The 22802-nt window shown below is 46.7% G+C and overlaps 7 protein-coding genes across 7 annotated transcripts; 5 read left to right on the forward strand and 2 right to left on the reverse strand.

The window, feature by feature from the left end:
* Positions 1-2526: 2526 nt before the first annotated feature.
* Positions 2527-3809, reverse strand: N7458_007323 (uncharacterized protein; the record flags this gene model as incomplete). The annotated part of the gene is made up of 4 exons (XM_056910705.1): positions 2527-2994; positions 3048-3270; positions 3343-3518; positions 3573-3809. 4 exons carry the CDS (start codon positions 3807-3809, stop codon positions 2527-2529), a joined length of 1104 nt encoding a protein of 367 aa, XP_056763531.1.
* Positions 3810-4891: 1082 nt separating this feature from the next.
* Positions 4892-6457, forward strand: N7458_007324 (glycosyltransferase domain-containing protein; the record flags this gene model as incomplete). Its single annotated transcript, XM_056910706.1, has 1 exon — positions 4892-6457. The coding sequence occupies one exon, from the start codon at positions 4892-4894 to the stop codon at positions 6455-6457; it is 1566 nt and encodes a 521-aa protein (XP_056763532.1).
* A 782-nt stretch (positions 6458-7239) lies between these two features.
* Positions 7240-8298, forward strand: N7458_007325 (alternative oxidase; the record flags this gene model as incomplete). Its single annotated transcript, XM_056910707.1, has 3 exons — positions 7240-7391; positions 7471-7761; positions 7815-8298. 3 exons carry the CDS (start codon positions 7240-7242, stop codon positions 8296-8298), a joined length of 927 nt encoding a protein of 308 aa, XP_056763533.1.
* A 3739-nt stretch (positions 8299-12037) lies between these two features.
* On the forward strand, positions 12038-12280 carry N7458_007326 (uncharacterized protein; the record flags this gene model as incomplete). The annotated part of the gene is made up of 1 exon (XM_056910708.1): positions 12038-12280. The coding sequence occupies one exon, from the start codon at positions 12038-12040 to the stop codon at positions 12278-12280; it is 243 nt and encodes an 80-aa protein (XP_056763534.1).
* A 1675-nt stretch (positions 12281-13955) lies between these two features.
* N7458_007327 (uncharacterized protein) lies at positions 13956-14426 on the forward strand (the record flags this gene model as incomplete). Its single annotated transcript, XM_056910709.1, has 1 exon — positions 13956-14426. The coding sequence occupies one exon, from the start codon at positions 13956-13958 to the stop codon at positions 14424-14426; it is 471 nt and encodes a 156-aa protein (XP_056763535.1).
* A 1405-nt stretch (positions 14427-15831) lies between these two features.
* Positions 15832-17827, reverse strand: N7458_007328 (DUF3176 domain-containing protein; the record flags this gene model as incomplete). Its single annotated transcript, XM_056910710.1, has 3 exons — positions 15832-17054; positions 17108-17286; positions 17337-17827. The coding sequence occupies 3 exons, from the start codon at positions 17825-17827 to the stop codon at positions 15832-15834; spliced, it is 1893 nt and encodes a 630-aa protein (XP_056763536.1).
* A 4297-nt stretch (positions 17828-22124) lies between these two features.
* Positions 22125-22602, forward strand: N7458_007329 (uncharacterized protein; the record flags this gene model as incomplete). Its single annotated transcript, XM_056910711.1, has 3 exons — positions 22125-22238; positions 22311-22434; positions 22493-22602. 3 exons carry the CDS (start codon positions 22125-22127, stop codon positions 22600-22602), a joined length of 348 nt encoding a protein of 115 aa, XP_056763537.1.
* Positions 22603-22802: the final 200 nt, after the last annotated feature.

Raw genomic sequence — 22802 nt, forward strand, 5'->3', positions numbered from 1 at the left:
AGCTGGCGGAACAAAGTAAAAGTCAGTTCAAAGCCGGCACAATGCTAAGAGAATTGAAAGCGATGGAAGAGAAATATGAACCTTCAGGGGAAATTGGAAGTGACCACTTTGACCAAGGCAAACAAGAGACTAGCCTCCACAGTCTAGATACCGCGCGGAAAGCGAGGAAGAGCTCCCTACTCGCAAACCTTGGTTGGATTTGCCTTGGAAAGAACGTAGTAACACTTGACCAGTGGGGACCAAGTTGCTCTCAATCACAGCACTGATATATTAATCATGAGAAGCAAGCCACCGTGGACAAATTGTCCAATGGGGTAATTCTACAATCTGATCTCCTGGTATCTGCTAGGCATTGAAAAGACATATCATTACTTTCGCATACTGTATGCGATATTCATTACATACCACCGCTTCCAAAATACGGCGCTGTAATAATTCGAATGAGAAAAGAATCGCCCTCGGATCGAAGGGTATCCGAGCAATACTCGTTAATGGTCGACCTTAAGGCGTCCCCACCATACGGAGAGCTACTAACCATCGCCAGTAGACATGAATCAATAAGGTGTGGTACCTACAGAAAGGCATACGCGTCCTTCTTATGCTATTTCACTCTAAGCGGAGAGTAATATGCGCCATTTGTGATAGATATTTCGTGAGCAGCCCTGAGAAGCAATGCGTTCCAGCCCCAATCTAAACTGTATGATGACCAGAAGTAGTAACGATCATCGCCAGACCCTTGTTCGTGCTCGTATGGTTACAGTACCATCGATACATAAGTACATACGCCTACAGTACGGTAGTTTATCGAGTAGGGGCTTATGTTGAAGGTCCACGTTCTTGGCCATGCAATTTAATTTCCTGGACCGGATCTTCGCCGGGGTTGATCAAGTGGGAAAATCGGGACGCTCCGTATTACAGTAGATCATGTTCATGAGTACGAACCTTGTATCGATCAATACTATCGTTGGCAATAATCCCACCGTCCGTGCCATAATTGTAATAGTCTATTTTCAATTAGCAGCACAACTCATGGCATTTTCATGAACATGAGACTTCCATAGCAAATAAAAATAGCTGGGCGGCCTCAAAAAATCAGGGTCTCGGCAGGATCTTCTCGGCATGCTGTGACCCATCTTGGAACCAACCATCATGTGGACCTATCGGTTTTTCCTCCTTGGCGTGACGGAAAGCCGAGTGCTGGCTGCCACTTGACCTCTCAAGCCAAGACTCCACACGGTATCCCATGCGGTGCAACATAACCAACAGAAAAAGGAGTGATGTTTACGGGGATAAGGCTGAATACGGGCGGCGCTGATGCGACCGAAGTGGGCGGGATGCACGACACCACTATGAAATTGGGCAAGTCCCGCTGCTTGGCCTCATGGCCGCTTGGGAGGCCTAAACTGTCATCGCCCACGAGGTCTTACTTGTGATATCTATTGGTAAGGCTAACGTTCTAATGAAATCCCCGGTCTTCCGTAGATGTACTTTTGTGCCCAATTTTAGCCTGTTTGATGAGCAAAGTGGCCATATCGTTTGGTGCTTGGCAGGTAACTTGATCGGCCCTGCCTAACGAGCCAGTCGCAATTTCCTCATTCAAGAATTTTCCACCAAATGACTACATACTACGGAGTCTTTGTGGATTCTGTAACTGGAAAGGTTGGTCACACACTCTGTTGACCAGGAACTTGTCATTTAGCGAGCGAGACAATCACCCTTAGGTCATAGCCAAGCATTAACTTTAGCCTGAGATGGATCTGTATTTGCTGTACTCCGTACTCGCTGGCCCTCGGCATTATTCCGATTTTCTCGACGATGCTATCTGTAAAGGACCACGACGAACAAACGAAAGAAGATGGCCCCTCGTTTGCATACTGTGGTAGTTTTAATTACCGCTTGGTCCTCGACAACGTCAAAAAATGATAGGACTCTGGCTTCGTTTACCATTAAGGATTCGTCCTCCAGCAAAATGTCTCAGCCACCTGGGCCTGCCACAGAGGGTCTGAGTGCCATGCGATGCTATGGTTCGCAGGGTCATTCGCCAAGAATAGCATCAGGAGCAGGGGTCCTCCCCCAGCCTCATAGCCGCACTCTTGACCATGTCAATACCATTTCGCATCCCCTCGTTTCCTCGTACGCATACGGAGTGGAGGAGGGGGGGGTCCCGGCAGGGTCGGGATTCTTCCTCTCCACCGAACACAGTCCCTAAATACAGCAGCCTAGCGGTACTCTTGGCATGGGAACATAGACTGGGCAATGTGCTGTCCAAGTAATTAGACGGCCAAGCAAGCAATTTATGTACATTTCCAAAGGTGCTATGCCTTCATTACCGTAATACGAGATACATTGCGAAGGAGCTACATGGGGTGACTGGCGGACCCTTGGCTGCTCGGGAATCGACTGGTCGGGCTTATCGGGCTCGCATCCGTTAACCGTAACTCCGAACTGAGCCAGTAGAAAGACAGGACGTGCAAAACACCAAGAAAAGGTATCAATTATGTTCCATGTACGGTTATTCGACCTTCATTATGAAGAAGCTGCACGCTTCTTTGAATCTAGCTCAACCTTGCTGAAGAATGCACATCCAGCAAGAACCAGGAAAATGCCCATTCCGTTTAGCAAATTGATTGTGAAATCCCCGAATACGATGATTCCCAGTGCTAGCGTGATGGCCTGTTTCAGATTTCCAGCCACTGTAATCGTAAGCGCGCCCGCAATTTTGTTTGTTTGGAACGAAGCGATATTGAGCACGAGAGCAAGTAGACCGTTCCCGAGGATAAAAGCAATAGTGCACATGGTTCGGAGAATTGAACCATCGGCCGTGCGCTCGGACAAGGCTTGCGAGACAACAGGCAATTCGCCTGCTACGATCCCAAATAGTAATGACTGAACTGCAGCGAGAGGCGCCATTCGAAATAGAAGCTCCATGGAGGGAAGAGCTAGGGAACCGGTCAGGAGGCGATTTGTCGTGACGGTCTTAAAGAAACAGAGGATCTAAAGTTAGTAACCAGTGGATGTATAACAGAAGGCATAGGGGCATGACATACCTTCACCGCTGCCAGAACCACCCCCGAAATCGTGACAATTAAACCAAACCAGGAGTAATGGTAATCCCCCGCAGTGCACATCCCGGCACCAGCGACGATCGGTATCAAGGATAGATAAGTACCAGTTACATATGTCCGCGAAAACCACAGACGGTAAATCAGAACGGTAAATAAAGGGACAGTATTGCGAATGATTTGGAAGAATGCGAGCGAAACGAGAGATCTGTGGTAGAGGCAGCTATCAGTACTATTGTCGCGGTAACATTTGGAATATCGTAGCTTCGAAGACACATACAGTGATAGGTTCGACATGGCGATGTTGGTCGTAAATAGAACAGAGAACGCCACCAGTATGATATGCTCTTTACGACTCAACTTGGACAGTTTGAAGTATCCTAGCTTTAACATCACGAATGTGCCAAGCGCGCTGAACGATGTGTGAAGACATGTTAAGAGCCAAGGCGCTTTGAACTATTGACCGTGTTAGCCATGATGATGACGGCCACCATTCGCGATAACCCTTACGGATCCAAGAACCAGTTTATTATATATTGTCAGCGCCATGCTGAAGCCGAAGTAGCATGTCAGCCATATAAATTTGACAGTTGTTGGTGTCTGGTATTCTGGTGCTGTATTGTGGTTGGTGATCGGTTCGTCTCTTCGGTTGGCTTCAAGGTCGTCGAGACTGGTGTTGGAAGCCGAATCATCCTCGCTGGAAAGCAGAGCCAGCTCTGCTTCCTGTTGTTCTTCGCTCTTCCGCATAATTTTCTTAACCACACACTATTTTGAGGAATAGAAAGGTAGAAGTCGCTCTCGCGGCCAGCCAATATCACTATCTTCGGAGACTGGCGGCACGCGGGCAAAAATGAGTGTCGTGTGGGAGGAAACCGAATAAGAAAACGAGAGATTGTTTGCGCAGTTAAACTGACCGCTATGTACGGAGTACTAAGCCAGATCTAATTACTTTTACACAGGGACGATCGATGCGGAAGACACTCGTGCATAAATTCTGTGACAGAAAACTTGATTCATCGCCTAACGAGACCATGAAATACATATTACATGGGCGGGGCGTTTTCCATCGTACCCGTACACAGTATCTCGCCGTACGGGGTATCTCGTTTTAGCGTACGGAGTAAAGCAACAGGTCCGACTCGACCCACTCAAATACATACCACTGAGTCGTCAAATGCATGACACGGCCGTAAAGCCAGCGCAGTCGGGGTGGCTTCGCATTGGGTACCAACAGTGGAATTTGAAGCGCCAAGCACGCCATCAACATTCAGCCTAATTATTGGACAGCCCCACGATGGACCCTTTCACAAAACCGTATCTCTCCCAGCTATGGCACCCCGTGGCGTCTGGGGGCGCCAGGTCCGCCTCTCTTTGGACGTTTATCACACGTCAAGAAAAAGGGGCAGCTTTAAATGGCTAAGGATGCATACGTAGACAGTCCGCCACAGAGGGGCCACTATCTGTACTGCGGCATCTCCCGCTTGCAGTTTGGTTACCGGAAGCTTGCGGTCAAAGCCATTGATAGCATTAATTACCAGCCCGGTGAATCTGGGCGTACAGTAAAGGCTTGGCCAGAGGGTCCAATTACCAGTGCTTTGCTTTTCCTGATCGAATACGCATGAGATGCCGTATCTATGAATAACTGGTTGAGCCTGGGAAAATCCCAGTTTTCAACTCCTCTCAAGAAACTAGCGATTTCCGAAACCTGACAGTAGTTTGATTTTCCACCCTCCTGGCTGCCAGCCCTGTTGGGGCTTTTTCAGTCACTAAGAAAGCCCGAGAGGCAAAAGAGAGCAGGAGACAGACAGCGCAGGGGTCACAAGGACACCATGCAATTTTCAAGCTTGCCAAATCGCTTGAGTCGCTGGCAATGGGCTGGCCTCGCCAGCTTGTTCGTAATTGCTTTCATCACGGTCATTCAATACCCGGCATCAACGACTCGCAGCGATCCGATCTCAGTATGGAAAAACGCCGACTCGTCAAAAATATCGGGGCCGGTCTCTAAATTCCATCTTCTCCTCCCAGCTAGCGGCTATCACTTTCGACTATGTCGTGCCCTCGCCTCAGCGACAGCTTTGGGATATCCAGTTTCTGTGTTGAACGGCTGGATGAAGGAGGGTGGCTTGGACGCGTCCAAGACTCATTTAGCCAAAGTTCGCACTGTCATGCAATACCTAGACAGTCTACCCGCTTCTTCCGACGATGATCTCGTTCTTATGATTGATGGTTACGATGTTGTGTTCCAAATCCCGCCCGACGTTCTTATCGACCGTTATTTCGCCATTACCAAGGCTGCTAGTGCCAAACTTGCTCTGCGATACGGAGCCAATTCGACCGAGTCGCTTAAAGGAGATGATATGCCCCAACAGACGATCCTATTTGGCCCCGAAAAGGTGTGCTATCCCGTCGACTGGAGCCGAGTCGGCTGTTGGGCTGTTCCCCAAGATATTGGTATTCCTCATGGGGCCTTTGGGCCAGATGATGGGCAATTGCAACACAGCCTGCCTCGATGGCTTAACTCAGGCACCATCATGGGCCCAGCCAAAGATATGCGACTGATGTTCGCTGCTACGCTCGAGCGAATCGCCCAGCACTATGACCCCATTCACGAATTCAGTGACTCTGATCAGATGTACATGAGCGATGTCTGGGGCGTTCAAGAGTATGCCCGCTCCATGGAAGAGCTTCGACAATATTTCCACGGTGACATTGATCCGAACGTCGCTTTCCCAACTTTCAACGTGGAAAAGGTCCTACCCAACGTCTTGCCAGGCCAAAAGACCGAATATCATATTGGCATCGACCACCGATCGGCGCTCTTCCAAACACGAGCCGGTTCAGATCATGTTCTAAGCATGCTCACATACAACGAGACAACAGAAGCAAATGAAACCACGACCTTTGCGACCGTCACTCAAAATGTTCCGGAGTCTCCCAATTTCAACCCCTACAAGATATACCTCCCGTCAAACCTCGCCTCCTCAATCACTCGGATTCTCCGATTGGTCGAACCCGCCGTCGGTGCTATACCCAACGTCACCGAGCTCCGTCTCGAAACAAACCTCGTGACGAAGAATGTCTACGGACTCTTCCACTCTACCGGGGGCAAGGACTACATTGACAAATTGTGGACTCAATTGTGGTTCTTCCCTTATGTGCGGCCTCTTTTCGAAGCCATGGTCCCCGCCCTGCAGGCTGGACGGCCGATTGCGGTCGCAGATGGCCGCACATGGGTCCCATATCACACGCTTTCTTCGAATTCTTCCGTTACCCAGGGCGTCAATGCTACCGGAGCTTGGGCAGATATCGATGGTGGATGGCTGAGCTGGCAGGAGCTTTGTGGGGCATTTGAAGCCGAGGTGTTTGATGGGTATACACCACCGATGGACGACTGATCAAATTCTTGTACCAATACCTCTTTGCATGGATTGCTCTTCCATTTCTTTGTACATTATTAATTACTAGCCATGAATATTTTTATAAGACTGGATAAAATCACAGGCGTCCAGAACGGCTTGACTATTGTTGATATCAACACAATTTCGCAAGAACGCCCAATTCAACCTGTCCCATCGTGAACTCGCCTCTTATCAGGATGCACAAGATCTCACATCCCTCAACGAACTATTTTCGGAATCCTATCGGCATGATTTCATTGCTTGCTTCTCCGCATTATAGGCTATCTGGGGATTCTAGACCACATGCAAATTGACTCTCGGTGAGTCAAAGCATGCAACAGCTTATACTTTCGAGCCGGCCCGGTATATTCCCTTGATCTCGGATGGAATCGGAAAATCATTAAGCTCAACAAAGTGTTCAGGCATAGTTTAGATTCCTTATTGTTGCTGTTCTGGGCACGATTGTTGAGGTTGTTATAGCGCTTACAGTGTATAATCCAGAACAACCGGGAACAATCCCGATGTGATCACATAATAATATCAACTGCAGTCTACGTTCTGCAATGTAGCGACGAGAATCACCACGAAAAAAAAATTGACTCATTACTTTGTATAGATAAATGTCAATTATGTGCGAGAAATAAGAAGGCTGTTGTTCTCCTGAGATTCATGGCTAGAAACCACACATTCCAGCCCAACAATTATCGACTTGTTTATCATTGCTAGGGAATAAATCAAATCTTCCTGCAATATCAATTCGTTCTCACTTTGCTTTCAAAATGAGTCCTATCATACTAAGCCGTATGCGCCCTGTACATCGTGCGGTCCTACGCGGCGGCCATGTCATATCACCCCAGGCTTTCATGATCGCGAATCGACAAAATTCTACAAACACAAAGCTTACTCAAAAATCCTCATGGACTCACCCAATGTGAGTATGAGATCCATTATAATGTCAGTCTATTGTTTGGGGGCCATCCCCGTTGACAACTCCACCCCGATGTATCCAGATATACCCGAGAGGAGATCCTCGCCGTCAGAACCGCTCATCACAAGGCAAATACCTGGCAAGACAAGGTAGCACTTGGATCCGTTCGATTTCTACGCTGGGGCATGGACCTTGTTACAGGGTATAAATCACAGTCTTCCATGGACACAGGAGCTAAAGGCTACGCGATGTCTGAGGATAAATGGATCACACGATTTATCTTCCTGGAGAGTGTTGCTGGTGTCCCTGGAATGGCAGCCGGTATGCTCCGTCATCTCAAAAGCCTCCGACAAATGAAAAGAGATCATGGATGGTGAGTTTTAACGCGAGAGCCCACATATGTCACAAGCTAATCAATTGATTCAGGATCGAAACACTCCTAGAGGAGGCCTACAACGAACGCATGCATCTCCTCACCTTCCTCAAACTCGCCGAGCCAGGCCCACTCATGCGACTCATGGTCCTCGGCGCACAATTCATATTCTTCACTGGTTTCTCCCTGGCCTATATGATCTCCCCACAAATCTGCCACCGATTCGTCGGATACCTCGAAGAAGAGGCTGTAATAACCTACTCTAAAGCAATCACAGATCTCGACAACGGTCACCTACCGCAATGGGAGAAGTTGCAAGCCCCCCAAATGGCTATCAAATACTGGCAAATGCCTGAGGGCCAACGGTGTATTCGATCGTTGCTGTTATATGTGCGCGCGGACGAGGCCAAACATCGAGAGGTCAATCATACACTGGGAAATTTGAATCAGACGGATCCTAATCCTTTCTCTGCCAAATTTAAGGTCCAAGGTGCGTTGTCACAGCTGGAGGTTGATGGTTCCAAGAAGCAGATCTAAGAAAGGTCTGGCTGTTATCGTTGACCGGTTGCTTTTTTTTTTTTTGGCTCTTATTTCGGGATTTATAGATAGATAGAAGATTCTATAGCAGACAAATAGATTTGATAATGCCACAGATGCAAGGTTTGCTTTCACTAAAAGCTGAATATCATACTTCCCTACTGTAGACAGACAAATCGCTTTCTGAACTCAAGACAACTTTCAGAACGGAGCACGGTCTTTCGGTGTTGACTTAGGCTTGCGGACTAGGAGCCCCTTCGAGGATCATACTGAAAGATTGCTGAGAGCACATTTGAATGACACATAGCCCCGGTCGAACATGTATTTGACTCGAGTTTTCCCTGATGACTACCAGAATTTGCCGAGCTGAACACTTCCTACTCCGTTGTGTAATGAATTGGAGAGGCTGTGGTGAAGAGGAGAAGCCTTACACGCTGCCAGAATGATATGGAAACTTCTGGAAATAGTGTTAGTCTTGCGAATTTCGCTGTCAAGACAATGTTGTGACGTCAGGTCTTGTATGATGATGCTGTCGTTATGTTAGTCAAGATCAAAGTGAGCAGGTAAGAAAACCCCTGTAGTGGTCACAAAACCCTCGTAGACCCCAAGAAGGTCCAAAAATATTAAGCTGGTATCAAAGAACAAGGAGCAGAAGAAAAGGAAGAAAAAATTTAGTTTGCCAGTGGCGGAGATCGAACCAGGTTGGAGCCCCTCCCTCCTTACGGTTGTTGGGGGGACTCACTCTCGCGCAGGTATTCAGGGTAGCTGCCCCAGGATGATAATCCACTGGGGCAACACCCCAGTTCGATCTTGATAAAAGGGCCTTTCACTGTCCTATGACTTGTGAGGGCTTCTTCTCGTGATGTCATCTGGTTGGCATCGGCCGGCTTCCTTCCCTTTCTGGTCAACAAGCTGATAGTGAACTCCAGAGTCCAGCACCCTTGTCAACACCAATATACCTCGAACATATCTCGATGAGCTACGACTTCAGGTATTGCGCCTGAATGCGCCTCGATTATCTTGAATGCCGGTGCATACCTTTCAACCTCGATCATTTGCTCTTCTCTCTGTTCTCTCTGTTCACCTCACCATACGAGCAACACTCTGCCCAAGCGCGGAGCGGTCGCCAAGCTATATGGACAGCAATCTCAAGAGAACAACAATCCATACTGACGGATAGCGGCATTGCGAAGCCCAGACTGGACACCAAACTCTGATGGCTAGATCGAACATCAGCTGAGCTTCATTCCTCCAAGATGCCCACTTCCCCAGCTCTCCCCACTGTGATGTGCTGATATTCACACAATTACCTAGGTTTTCTCAAGGAACCCACTTCCAGCGAAGTCCGCGACACTACCTTCGACCTGCGGTACATCTCCAACATCCCCAATCATGCAAACAAGCGCAAATGCTGTACAATCTGCACTGCCAACGTGGTACCTGGTTCTGCGCAGAGAGTATAGCCATGGGTACTCTCGGCTGTTGGGAAGATTCAAAGACCATCAGCCCGAATCACCCCGTGGCTAGATCATCCAGTCTTCGACTATGTCGAGCATTCGGGGAGCTACCTCACACAAGCCGGGAGAGGAAAAAGGTTGGCCATTGAGCACTGGTATTTTGGAATTCCTCTCGCCTCTCGCCTGCTTATCACCGTGGTGCCTTTTGGTCCATGAAAGCTTCCCATCCAGCGGACCGGTCGAAGGAGGGACAACGGAAGAAGGGGATTCCGAAAGCTGGTTGTGGGAGATCCAGAACGCGGTGGGGAACAACGTCACTAGCCACAATGAGCAAGGATCGATGTCTCAGTCACAGTCTGTGCCATCGAGTCTACATGCTCGATATACAGATTCGTGATGAAATTGACACAATTGAAGGGACTTGCTGTGAGGATGTTAGTTCTAACTACTCTCTTAATGTACAATACACCTAATTAATCTGCTTGATTCCACTAAACCATGCATCAAGCTTAAACCTACTCTGTGCCCACATAGACCTGAGATCTTACCCCAAATTTGATAGTGCTATAGTCATATAGTAGCCATTGTGTCTCTTATTACTATCTTCTCATACCTGCCATCTAACATCAAGGCTGGTCTAGGGTCCATTCAATCATTTAGCTACTTTTCGTGATTCGGCTGTATCTCTAGTCTCACCCTGGTAGACCCACCAATGGTGATCTGTGAGAATGATTGAGGCTCGATGGTCCTTGACAGAAATCTTGAGCATCACAGTCGTACCAAACACATTGAAATTAGCCACTACTACTAGCGGCAGAAAGTCGAATCTAGCACATGCTGATTTCGAAGAACCCTAGCTCCTGTATCCCGAATGTAGCAATAGCGATAGACGTTGTCTTCTCTTCCTCCGGATTGTGTTCACCGCTGATGTTGTGTTCGGCTTTCTAACCTGAAGGTAGCGCATTCGAAATAGCCTCCACGAGTAACTTGATGCCATGTGTGGGTGGTTTGTGCAACGGACGTAGATCCCGTGCGTAACTCTTCAAAATCGAATTCGAGGCTTGAGTCTATTTTTGCGAGAGAATTGATGAGCGGCCAACTCAGATTGCTTGACATTGACCGGGTATTTCATGATTCGTAGATGGACTGTATATCGATTTGCGGGCGGGTCTTTCTAGAGAGGCAGAAAAGTACTGCCCATGGACATTGACGTACCTATAGCATGCTCTGTCGCGAGACTTGGGCCGTTTTGAGGAGGAACAGATAAGGTATATCTGAGATACTCTCAAAATTCTAGTGGCGCCGAGCATCAAAGGTTCCAGGTAGTAAGGAAGTAGTTCAGGTCACCGTGGGTGAAAGGTCTATAGGTGATACAGCAATATAATCCATCAATGGAGCAAAGTATTCAGCAAGATAAAGATTTTCAGGTCTGAGCAATTTAAAGCATGTGTATGGCATCATCTGGGGTTTCAAGAAACTTCTTACATGTTGGGCTCTTGATCAGCCATGGGTAAAAGCATTCGAAAACTTTGTTCTGGGATAGCCTCATATATACTCAAAGCTTTTCCAGCATGTATAATCGTTGTTGAAAAGGTTCTATAGTGCGAGCGGTTTCGAAAAGGTTAGAAAAATTGATATCGGTTGCAGTCCTGGTGGACAAATATAGAGAATGACAATCATACTCTGGACATTTCCAGAAATTGGAATCGGTAAATCCCATCAGTCCCTAAACCCACATGTAAGGACGCACTTGTAAGTTACTCTGGTCGATAGAATCGATTTGACAAGAAGGAGCGAACCTGGTAGACGGCTTACCTCATGCCTGCGCCCGGACGGATTTTGGCGTTTCCCGAAATGAACTTTCACAACGATTCATCACACTCTTGCTGTTGAACAAGCCCAATACTCAAAATCACCATGTCCTTCTCATCCCTCGATCGAGATGCTACCCCGAGACCCCTCCCGCCGCCAGTAAGTTGACGTCCGCCGTCCGACTTCGCGCCGGACACTAATACCATGACAGCCTGAGATCGGATGCACGCCCGCCGAGATGGCCGAGGCCGTTCTAAACGCGGTGAATGTGAGACATTCCCTTGAATAAAAGAACCCCACGGCCCGCACTGACAGGAAGATAGCGTCAACTGGCCCGTAGCGGATCAAACGCGCCCGAGAGACTGGCAGCCGTTGCCGCCGTTGCAGTCATTACACAAGCTACTCGAGAGATATCGACTGCGGATAGTCAACCTAGTGAGTTTATCATTCCTTATCAAACAGCTCCTACAATGCTAACTTCTGCAGCCACGAATGGAATTTCCGCAGACTCGGCGTCTACGACCGCGCGTTCCACCGTGGACCCTGGCCCCTTCGCCGCTCTTTCATACGAACAGTGCCTCGACTTTCTAGTCAGCTTGGCAAAGATTGCTCATGCAAAGGAGATGGAGCTTCCTTCAGAGGAAATGATGTACGAAGATGGATACTTCCAGGAGTCCCAGGTTAACCTCGTTGCCCACTTGCACGAGACCTGAGGTTGGATCATACTTTGTGATTTGATTATTGCCAACCATTGACTATTGTTCTGTGTTCGTGAAACAAACCTCTGTTGTATACGTTAACCTGCTCAATTTCTTCTTGGGAAGAATATTCCTTTTCCAGTTCAAGTCTTGTTCATTACAGTATTTTCCCGGTCCTTATAGGTGCTTGGTTGAAAATGACGGCTTTAGTGCCTATCAAATGGTTTCTTTGTGTTTATATACGATCATATTGGTTTCTCTCAATTACATTGGTGCAATTTGCATCACATTCCCTTTACACTTAAATGTAAATTGGTAAGACAATGAAAAGCTTTGAATCCGCTTGATTATGCTTGACTGATTTTGTGATCGACACAAGGCTAGAAGTATTGTCTCCTTTTTCCACATCGTTCACCTTTGAGATACTTATTTGTAATCTAGGTGACGGTAAAACTGCCGCCTCGGGAAATGATCGGCTCCCGGAGCACAGAGTGAGTTAGTCACCTCGCCGCCCTGAGCAACTCACGAAGCGAACATAAGCAGCTCCCTGAGCAATCTGATCGCTCACCCTAATGCTCAGGCTGATCAGCACATCTAGTCTCATTTTGTCTCCCCGTTATATAAGGTCCTCCGATGCTAACCGCGCTACTAACTACTTACTTCTAGTATTCCTAGGAGCGAAGTGTTACGCGATGCCTGCTGGTCACTCCGAGTAAGTGTAGAAAGGGCGTAGTTACCTTAATCGTTATTATAATGAGGTATAAAAACGATAGGTGCTGCGACGGCTGATTCCGGCCCTATCGGTACAGGCTTCGATCCTAAGGGTATCTCGTAACCCTACGGTAACTATACTAAGCCTTATACGGGCTCGGGTCCTTTTAAGTATCTTATAGGACGTACTAGAGTACATTCTCAGAGCCCCAATCAGGCCCTTAGGGTCCCCGCCAAGCATGTACAGTGCCAACCAAGTTCCAGTCTGCGGTCATAGTGGGGTCCCATCGGAAAGCCTACCTTTCCAGGATTTAGACCTATTTGCCTTGAGTCGCTACATAAACACGAACTATCAACACCCCATGTCAATACTACAGTTCTACAACCCATTCACCATATTCCGCACCAGAGAAGCTCACTTCTAGGACATTTTCAAGCCTCAGGGAAAGAACATCTTGGCAATGCGGAGAAAGCCCGGAGAACCTTTTTAAGTTGTTTACCCCGCAAGAAGCCAATCAGGCTTGGCCCACGCTAGACTACGTGGTATCTGCGCCCGTTCTGCCCATCTACAAGACAAATGTAGGTCTGACTGGACATTTCACCGTCCCCGTGGACTATGCTCGACCGCATTTTTCCATATATGAGACCGGAAGAGGCTTGAATTTGCGGTCGTCAAGGGAGAGAGAGAACGTGCTGTGGCCTCTATCCCCCCGCGTTTTAGGTTATGGGACCCACTGAACTAGTCGCCAAGGCTGGGTTATAGAGATGGTGTGGGAAGCTTGGACTTGATGCGTGCCAAGCTTAAGTTATCATGCGAGAGAAAGTCGTGGCATGTCTTTGCCAAGATGACATATCCGAGATGGTGTATATATACCCACTTCGGTGGATGGTGGACCGTCTTGGAGTTATCAGCCTTGCGTTGACTTCTTGTCAGGTGGATCAACTACGTTGTCAACTCCACATATATCATCTTGCAGCCATGGGCCCTGGGTCGATTCGCAAGGAATATGTCGAGATTGTCGAGAATATCCCCAAGCCTTCGCACGTCACGGAGATTGACACTTTCCGCGTCGTCGATTCGACTACGGACGATGAACAATTCTACACCACTTTCTCGGATGAACGTCGAAAGAAGGTCTTTCGAAAGGCGGATCTTCGTTTAGTCCCAATGCTGGCGTTGCTATACTTAATCTGTCATATCGATCGTGCGAATATCGGGAATGCCAAAATCGGGGGCATAGTTCAGGGTTTAGGTATGACGGGGGTCCAGTACAACACTGTACTTTCGTCTGCGAGTTCTTCTATTACTATCTTTGGTCGTTTCTCGAAAAATGTTGTTGACTGGCTTATGTTCGTAATATTCTTTACTACCTACGTGTTCTTCGAAGTGCCTAGTAAAACATCCTTCTTAAGAAGTTTAAGCGCCCTTCTACCTACCTCAGCGTTCTAGTTATTAGCTAGGGTATCGTTATGAAATACACGGGTTTAGTTAGGAACTTTGGAGGTCTTATAACGACCTAAGTGCTGCTGGGTATCCTCGAGTACGTCTCTCTGACCCCGCGCGCCCAACTTATAGTAACTATGACTATTATTACTATATAATAGGGCTAGCTTCTTCCCCGGTGTAATCTACTGTCAACATATGTGTGTGCGATACTCCGCACTTAGCGTATACATGCGCATGCATGCTTTCGGACCAATCATATAGCATATCCTGTATATATCGCTACATGATCTATGATGTTGATTATCAAGTATCACATCAGACAGAAAGCGCAACGAGTTTCCTAACACTCTCGTATGCCCCCCCCTCCCCATTATTTCGGATTTTATTAGTCTTTTCCTGTGACATTCTGCTATGTAGCTTCTGTTATAAATACTGTCTATTTTCCTAGTTTAATGCAACGAGTTTGACATTTTTCACATGCACTAGTAGGGTTTCTAGGCCTACTTGACCATACTGCGTTGACCTGCCACTGTTCAACCTTTCTGTCTAACACTGTCGACCCTCGCTTTCTCGTGTCTAGTCTTACTTCCACAGTCTTGGGGTCTTTGATTAGATCGCACGATCCGTTTGCCTGTGTACGGCCGCTTCCGTGCACATACTATTTATGCGCAGTGTGTAAATCCGACAGCTACTCTATTCGCCCGACTAATAGACCGCTTCTACTAGCGTATAACCTTCGTCGCTATCCCTATGATAATCGTGGTAATCGCCTACGTAATCCTATTCTCCCTTAACGGCGCCCTTAAATCTAAGCAAGGAGTAGCCTACTTCGTCGTCGTCCTCGGCATAGCCGGTATCTACCTAATTCAATCCGCCGCCGTATTATAGAATGCGAATAATATTACTCTATTAGCACCACGAGCTATCGATATCGCGCTTTTATACTACGTTAGAAACGTCGGCGTGTTTATCGGGAGTTTTATGTATATCAAGGAGAAGCCAAAGTATCCCACTAGCTTTAGGTTGAGTCTTGCCCTTACTAGGGCCGGGGGCTTTCTTCCTTACGTGGAGTTGTAAGATGGGTAATGCTTAGAAGGCTAAGGTTACGGATAAGGCGAGGGTTAAGTATACCGAGGATGAACTGTTTAACATAGGAGATAAGTCTCCGCTGTTCAAGTATATGTTTTAGCTTGTTCTTGCTGGTCGAATGGGCGAGCTATGAAGGGAATGACTTATGTCTTATTTGTGACTTGAGCAGGCGTCTTGATTTGAATATCAAAGGTAACCAATATAGGATCAATCGGTAATTTGAGTAACCCATTTCCAAGTTCTGAATTCCAACAAATCCTTTTACTATTCAATTCATTCCCTCCTACTAGCTGATCGTAACATACTTGATTATTTCTCATCATCCTATGGTTAGGTTTCCGTCAACGTCATGCAGCCTTCCACGCAAGGTATTTAGCTCGCCAGAATCAATCTGAGCAAGCAATTCATATCTCTGTGCAGCACTGGTCTCATGCCGATAGAGAAATAGTAACGGCAATGGGTCATTCCTCCACTTAGGCACTCCCGTCCGCCGTGTCTTCCAGATAGTGCCTACCAGCGCGACGGCCCCGAGTATCCAAACAAGCGCTGGTAATACAATCCATTGCCAGTGAACCGAGACATACGTCACACTAGTCAGAACATGACCGGGTGTCATATTCGCGTTTTCCAGGTTCGAAGCTGCCTGGATGTACATGGAGTCTCGAAAAGTCTTGGAGATTGCTGCCGCAATGTTTTCCATAGCGCATCTTAACCTGATCGCTGACTCAGTACTACATCCAACAATATCTTCCCGGCCAAGGGCCTGAAGGATGTCGGATGCGGCATATCCCATCGTGTCATATGTCGTTTGATATGCTTGATGTATTGGAGTGTGCGAGAATCCGCCACTCAAAATGTTCCATAAAAACGTCCTGATAGCATATTCTGCTTCCCTCTCAAGTATAAAGGTTTGGTTGGGTTGCACACCCATATCATCGCCCCATGGCGGATAAAAGTACCATCCTGTCGCGTCATTGGGTACGGTCGCAGTGTTCCAGATCGCTAGTGTGTCATCGGTGAAGACATTGTTCCGAACGGAGGGCCTAGAAAGGCGTACGACAGGCTCAATGACGCATTCCGTTGCCTCCCATCCGTCGGCGCTCAATGACAAGTTTTGGTTAATAATTGGATCAGCAAGCACTGAGATATTTGCGAGTCGGGGAGTAATAAACTGTATTGGATACATTGTCGCATTGGTATATACCAGGGCTGCTTCAGGATCGACTGCAGAGCTGACGAACGCATAAAATAGGGAAGTTGTCGATCCGTCCTGCTGAAAGGATGCTTTTACGTTGCTTTTGAGGAGTGTGATATTGCAGCGCGTTTCCGAAAAGAGAGATTTATCGGTCACTGTACATGACTTATCGAGATGCTCAGTAATGTTTGCGCAGAGTGCGCGGGTTTCTAACGATGCGACAACACCCCAGGTGCAATTGGCTGAGCTGCAGGAATACTGAGGGATAGCCCAAGGCCTCTTTTGGTCGCGGTTTAGAAGAGAATTGTATACATTCGATTTGAGTTCAGAATCGACCATTCTTGTATCTGGTCATATCGTCACTCCCAGCCGCAGGTAATATATTGGTGTTTTGACCTACCTCCACTACCTGCAAGCACATATTGAAAGCCGTAAGCACTGTATGTGGATGAATTTGCCACTAAAGCAGTTTTCGATGAATCCACGACCATTTTTTGTTGATAGTGGACTAGGTTCTGCACAAAGGGATCAAATCCCAGCGCCAGGATAACAGCCAAGCAGCTCCATACCGCAAAATGCCTATACATCGTGTTAGTCACAAAACCTCTAAGCTAATGACCATGGCCAACCTAGCACGTAATCTCCATATCAGCTGAATAGCGCCATAAAATCCTCGACTCGCTGTGTCAAATCGACGGAGGTCCGGTAGGGGTCGCGATGTCTGCTTGAACCATGTCCACTTCAACTGGCCTAGCACCCCACTGATGGCAGATATTAAGCAACCCTTTGAAATGGTGCTCAGCCAGGAAATTAACGAGTTGAGAGACATGTACTTCCACTTCGGTTCAGGTGCGTTGTTATACGAAGCAAGGACGACGACCGTGGCAATTAGGATGCCACCAGATATCGCGACTCCCAGGAATTCCCAGACATACCAGTCGTTATCAAACGATTTCTGTGACTCGTTCTCGGCTCTTTCCCCATGTTGTTTCGATGTTGCAGAAATAGGAGAGCCTTTTAAACTCGGCGATTCGGTGTTCAGGTCCGGGTTGTAATCATCATCGTCTGACCTCTTGAGCGGCTCATAGATAGGGCTTGCCGACACTGGGCTTCGCGACATTTTGCAGAAGTAGATTGAAATGATACCTGCTACTGATGGAAAGGAGCATGGAATGTCTCCCCTCTTATTTATTACCAAGAACGGAAGCAAGGCTGACATGGCTGCAAGACTTTGGGGGCTGGCTACCTTGCCGCACTGCTAAACCGCGCTAACCAGCTAGACCCTGTCCTCGGCCTCCGTAGACCCTGAGAACCAGCATGTCCGGCTCAATCGTACCCCGGAGACTCCGGCGTTAATACTGACTTGGGCAAACCACAGTGCATTAGCTCATGAGCGCAATTACCCTCGCACATAATTCATCACACAACTGACTATCCTCGTAGTAGCCAGTACTGGGTAGAAGCTAGCGAACATTGATCTTACGGAGAACGTTAATATAATTTTGGGCTTCCCAGGCGCTTTAATATTACTCCTATGGTATTTAGAGTGTGTTGTACTGAGCTACATGTTCGATGCGGAAGCCGATGGGGCTGGTTGCTTAGTTGATAATAAGTGCTGACCATAGGGCTTTTTAAACGGCAGGAATGAGAAAGAGGAGGTATCTGGTGGGGTCCAAAACATATTTATGGTTCGTTGTTTTCGCGTGGCAGTGCTCTTCGGAATAGCGGCAAAAGTACACAGGCACAAGTATAGACTGCTGATCCTACCCCTATTATTGTATTACAGTGTAGTATTGACCACAAGGACGCAATTTCATCTACCCAATAAGTCAGCACGCCAAGATCTTTGGCTTTTTTTTCTTGATCCTTCCTCTAACACCACCACAAATCTATTAATATTGTTTCAAGGGCTTGTGTCGATCCACTGGTAGGAGCCACAGTTTTTTTTTGGGGCAAATCTCATCGTTCTATATTCGAATTATTCTCTCTCTTGACACTGGTGTTTGCTTAGCTTCCGTATTCTGGGACCGTCTAAACACGGTCTCTCGAACCATGGACCGAGAAGTTCACTGTATTCATATGTCGCAAAATTTTACATTATTTACATTCACTCGAGAATATCGCTAAATCGTAAAGTTTTCTAAGATCTTGACAACCTCAGTGTTGTCATGCATCGTTACAATACGTTTAGGTGTCACACCTTGTGAGTCGGCTCGACAGGCATCAATACCCTCAACCTCGAGTAGCCTCTGCAAATCTTCGGCTCTCCACGTATTGCCGCAAGCCACAAGGCCGTCACTCCAGAATTATCGGTGAGATTGACATCTGGGTAACGCTACCAGAAAGAAGACATTGGAAGATCTCCAAACGACCTCCTTCTATAGCAACCATCAAGGGCGTCATGCCATGTATATTGCTCAGACGCACGTTTCTTTCCCAGAATCCCACAAGGGCATCTAGTCAATAGATTATCTGCGCCTAGGCCTGGCAGTAGGTCTCAAGTAAGAAAAAGGAGTCATTAGGAAGGAAGCAGATATCGCTAGTGACTATAAAGGCAAATGCTTGATTGCAATGAATATGGTAAGTAACGTAATTCACAGCCGATCGGGCCACACGGCCGTCCGGGCCACCCCAAATCGCCATACTAAATGCAATAATTCACAACTTCATATTTCAACGCTCAAGGCTAATCATATAGTCTTAGGGTATCTTAGTGTTGAATATGCCATTCCAGGCATTTTTGTTAGCTCAAGAAATACTTTGGGGTATGACAATGTTAATATATATATCTACATCGCTTGATCAGGGCGTATTTTTTGTAATACAAGTAGATAATCCTTTTCTGTACATATTAGCTATGCTGAGCTATTTCTAATGCTAGGGAATTATAGCATACTAGAAACCACGTAGAGGCATCTTCTCGTTGTTGATATATTGATACCTAGAAAATCGTATTTAGTATAGTGTTTTAGGGTGGCCCGGACGGCCGTGTGGCCCGGTCGACCGTGAAATACGTTAGTGGCGTTAGGCCTTGGCCTTTGGACGTGAGGTCAAATTCAAGGTTATCGCCCATAATACCTGGCATGAAACAAGCTGATGAATCCAGAATGGAGAACGATCAACGACGAACGAATAGTAATCAAAGAGTAGCAATAAACGGTTAGCAATAAACGGTTAGCAATAAACGGTTAGTAATAAATGGTTAGCAATAAACGGTTAGCAATAACCGGGTAGCACCTTTTTCGACAAATCGATCGCCAACAGACAGTCAACGAGGACGAACGTAACGAACGCAAAACTGGAAGTCACAACAAACGGGAACAAAGATTTAGCACCACAACATCTATGGAACAAATATACATCCACCATGTCACGGAAGGCCCTAAGATGTCACCATCTGCCTCAACTTTTGCTCACTCGCATTGAATTCTCGAAGTTGTGGTGGAGTATGAATGAATGGCTCAGAGGTAATTTACGGTGGTCTGTAGCAGCACACTAACTTGGGAGAAAGAAATGTTAGAAAATGTTAGGGTCCTAAGGGTTTATCGACTTTTGCCCACGCAAATAGACAGGCAGTAGTCTTGTAAACTATTCTACTGTGCAAGGATAGATAGTTGACCGTGAATATGTCAAGATCAGCCAGCCTAGCTTATTGAAGTATAGTATCATTCCGGGGTACTTTAGTCCAGGTTCCTAGTTATTCACGTGTATAGTTTTCTCATTATGTCTACCGTTTGCATATTGTCCACGTTCAATAATGGTATGATAACAATGTTACAGTGCGATACTATATATATTGGCTCCTGGGTCATATCCGCTGATCACGGATTTAGTGGTCTTTTTGGCTAAAGCGTATGATCATGTGACCCAGGCATGTATCGTAACACTTATATTATTAATATCTTAGGAGCACTTCGCATAAAGACTTCGCCTAACTGCTTTACGGGAGAGCTAATACTATTACTGTTACAGCCAGGCGAGAGGACAAGGTCCAAATCGGTGCATTCAACGAAGCAACTAAATCTAGGGGAGAAAAGAAGAAGAGGTTCTATCTACCGCGTAGAAGCCTTTTTGTTATAGGCTAAAGGAACCTTCCATCAAACACTAATTGACCAGTTCACTACTTGACCCTTCACTCTAGCTCGTCCTTGATCGTCACAATTACCTCTAATTCTTGTATAAGCTACTAAACTTCTTGATATTAGAATTATTAAGTATCTACTCGAGAAACGGTATAAAATCTTCTTTCCGAGCTATAACAAGGAACAGGAGTGGATCTTCCCCTAAATAAGTGCAGAGCGTATTTTAATTAATCTCGTTTTAATTTTAATCGTTAAAATAGGTATTACCTTATCCACTATCCCTTAACTTCATCTATGTTATTCTTAGTAGAAACGGCATATCGCTTTTATACGATGCCTTTCTCTAGTTATCGACGGCGTCGGCGGTAATACTCGGCACTATAAGGTTGATTTCTGCTTTTCGTGAATAAATTAGGGATAGATATAGCCTCGAATAACGGTCTTTTCAAACGGAGGAGAACAGCAGAGCAAGAGAGGAAAACTAATGTCAAGAAAAGGAACGAACAAAAAAAGAAGCGGTAAAGACTGAAGCCTAGAGAAAATCTGGTGATAAAGGAGACAAAAAATAGACGGGCTTTGAACGAGGAGGAGTGCAGTAGACAGGAGCTACAGTTGATAGGGGGCAGCCTCTTTAGGTATTGAAAGAGATAACTTAAGTATGGTCTAGCGCCTAACAGAAGGACCTTTCCTATTTTTGCAATTAACGGCTACAATCGGATAAAATTAACAACGGGGCATGACAAATTCTCTGATTGAATATCCTGAGCACCCTGAGTGAAGGGTGAGCAGATCTCTGAGCAACTCTGAGCAACCATGAGTACTCAGGGAGCATACGGAAATGGTGGGCGGAAACAGATCACGTTTGAGATCGATGACTAAGATTATGGTAAAAACGACGCTTAAAACAGCGTCAAGAGTAGCCTTTTCCGGCGTCGAATTTACTGTTACCTAGCGTTGTGGTGTAATGACTAAAGTCTCTCGACATCAGTCAAAATGACGCGGGTACATGGTACTGGTCAATACAATAGCAGTGACCTGTTTTAAGGTAGTCTATTAAAGAAGAGCCGCGTCTACCGGGTCACCACATGGGCAATCCTTGGAATCTAGAGGGGGCAGAACGCTATTTATGGTATGACTCGATTGCTTGTGTCCTGCCTGTTAATCGAGGCATCATTGTGCTTGGCCCAAAAACGGTCCTTTACCAACGCGCCCAACCAATTTCACCTCTTGCTTCCCATAGCCCTGTACGCCATCCCACAGCTAAACGCTGAGCTCCCTCTGCAGTCTCAAGACCATCGTGATACGATTCAATCCTCGATGAATCTTGGTTGCAAGATGTTCTCAAACGATGAAGGCAAAGAGAATCCCGAGAAGGCCGATTGTCAACTCGGGGGCGCCGGCCCCTCAAACCAGCCAGTCCCGGAGAACGTCCATAAAGATAATGAGGAGGTAAGGATCTCACACCTGCTTCTGCCGTGCACTTTACCAGCTGCAGTAGCTCTCACACTAACATTGTTATAGTTTGCAGGAATGCACCCAGATCGACAGGCTATCTTATGGAAGAAAAAGAAACACATTCGATTTCCCCGTGCGGAGCGCAAGCGCATGTTGCAACAAAAAGCTCTCAACGGAAATGAAGATCGGAGTAAATACATCATGTCCCGTCAAGATTACCATAAAGCTAATTGTCTTTATTCTTGCAGTTCGTCGGGCCATTCTGGCCGAGTTGGAGCAAATGGACAAACACTGGGATAATCTCACGAAGCTGTTCGTCGCGCTTGCGAAGCTGGAGGAGAACAAAGAGGAGGAGTAGCCATGTCAGTGCAAGAGGTTGCTTGGTGTGACATGTCTTCTTCAATGGCTTCAAAGACTAGGTTAACTTGATGATCGAAGAGAGATCATCTGTGCTAGCGTTACGGAATGCCCGTGTTGACTTTGGGAGTCCCTCTCGCCAATTCCTCCTTTCTGACCTCTACAAAATGTGCAATGAAAAACTATCTATTTAATATTGGA

The sequence above is a fragment of the Penicillium daleae genome (assembly GCF_028827525.1).
Source record: "Penicillium daleae strain IBT 16125 chromosome Unknown utg000007l_segment0_segment0, whole genome shotgun sequence".
Lineage (NCBI taxonomy): Eukaryota > Fungi > Ascomycota > Eurotiomycetes > Eurotiales > Aspergillaceae > Penicillium > Penicillium daleae.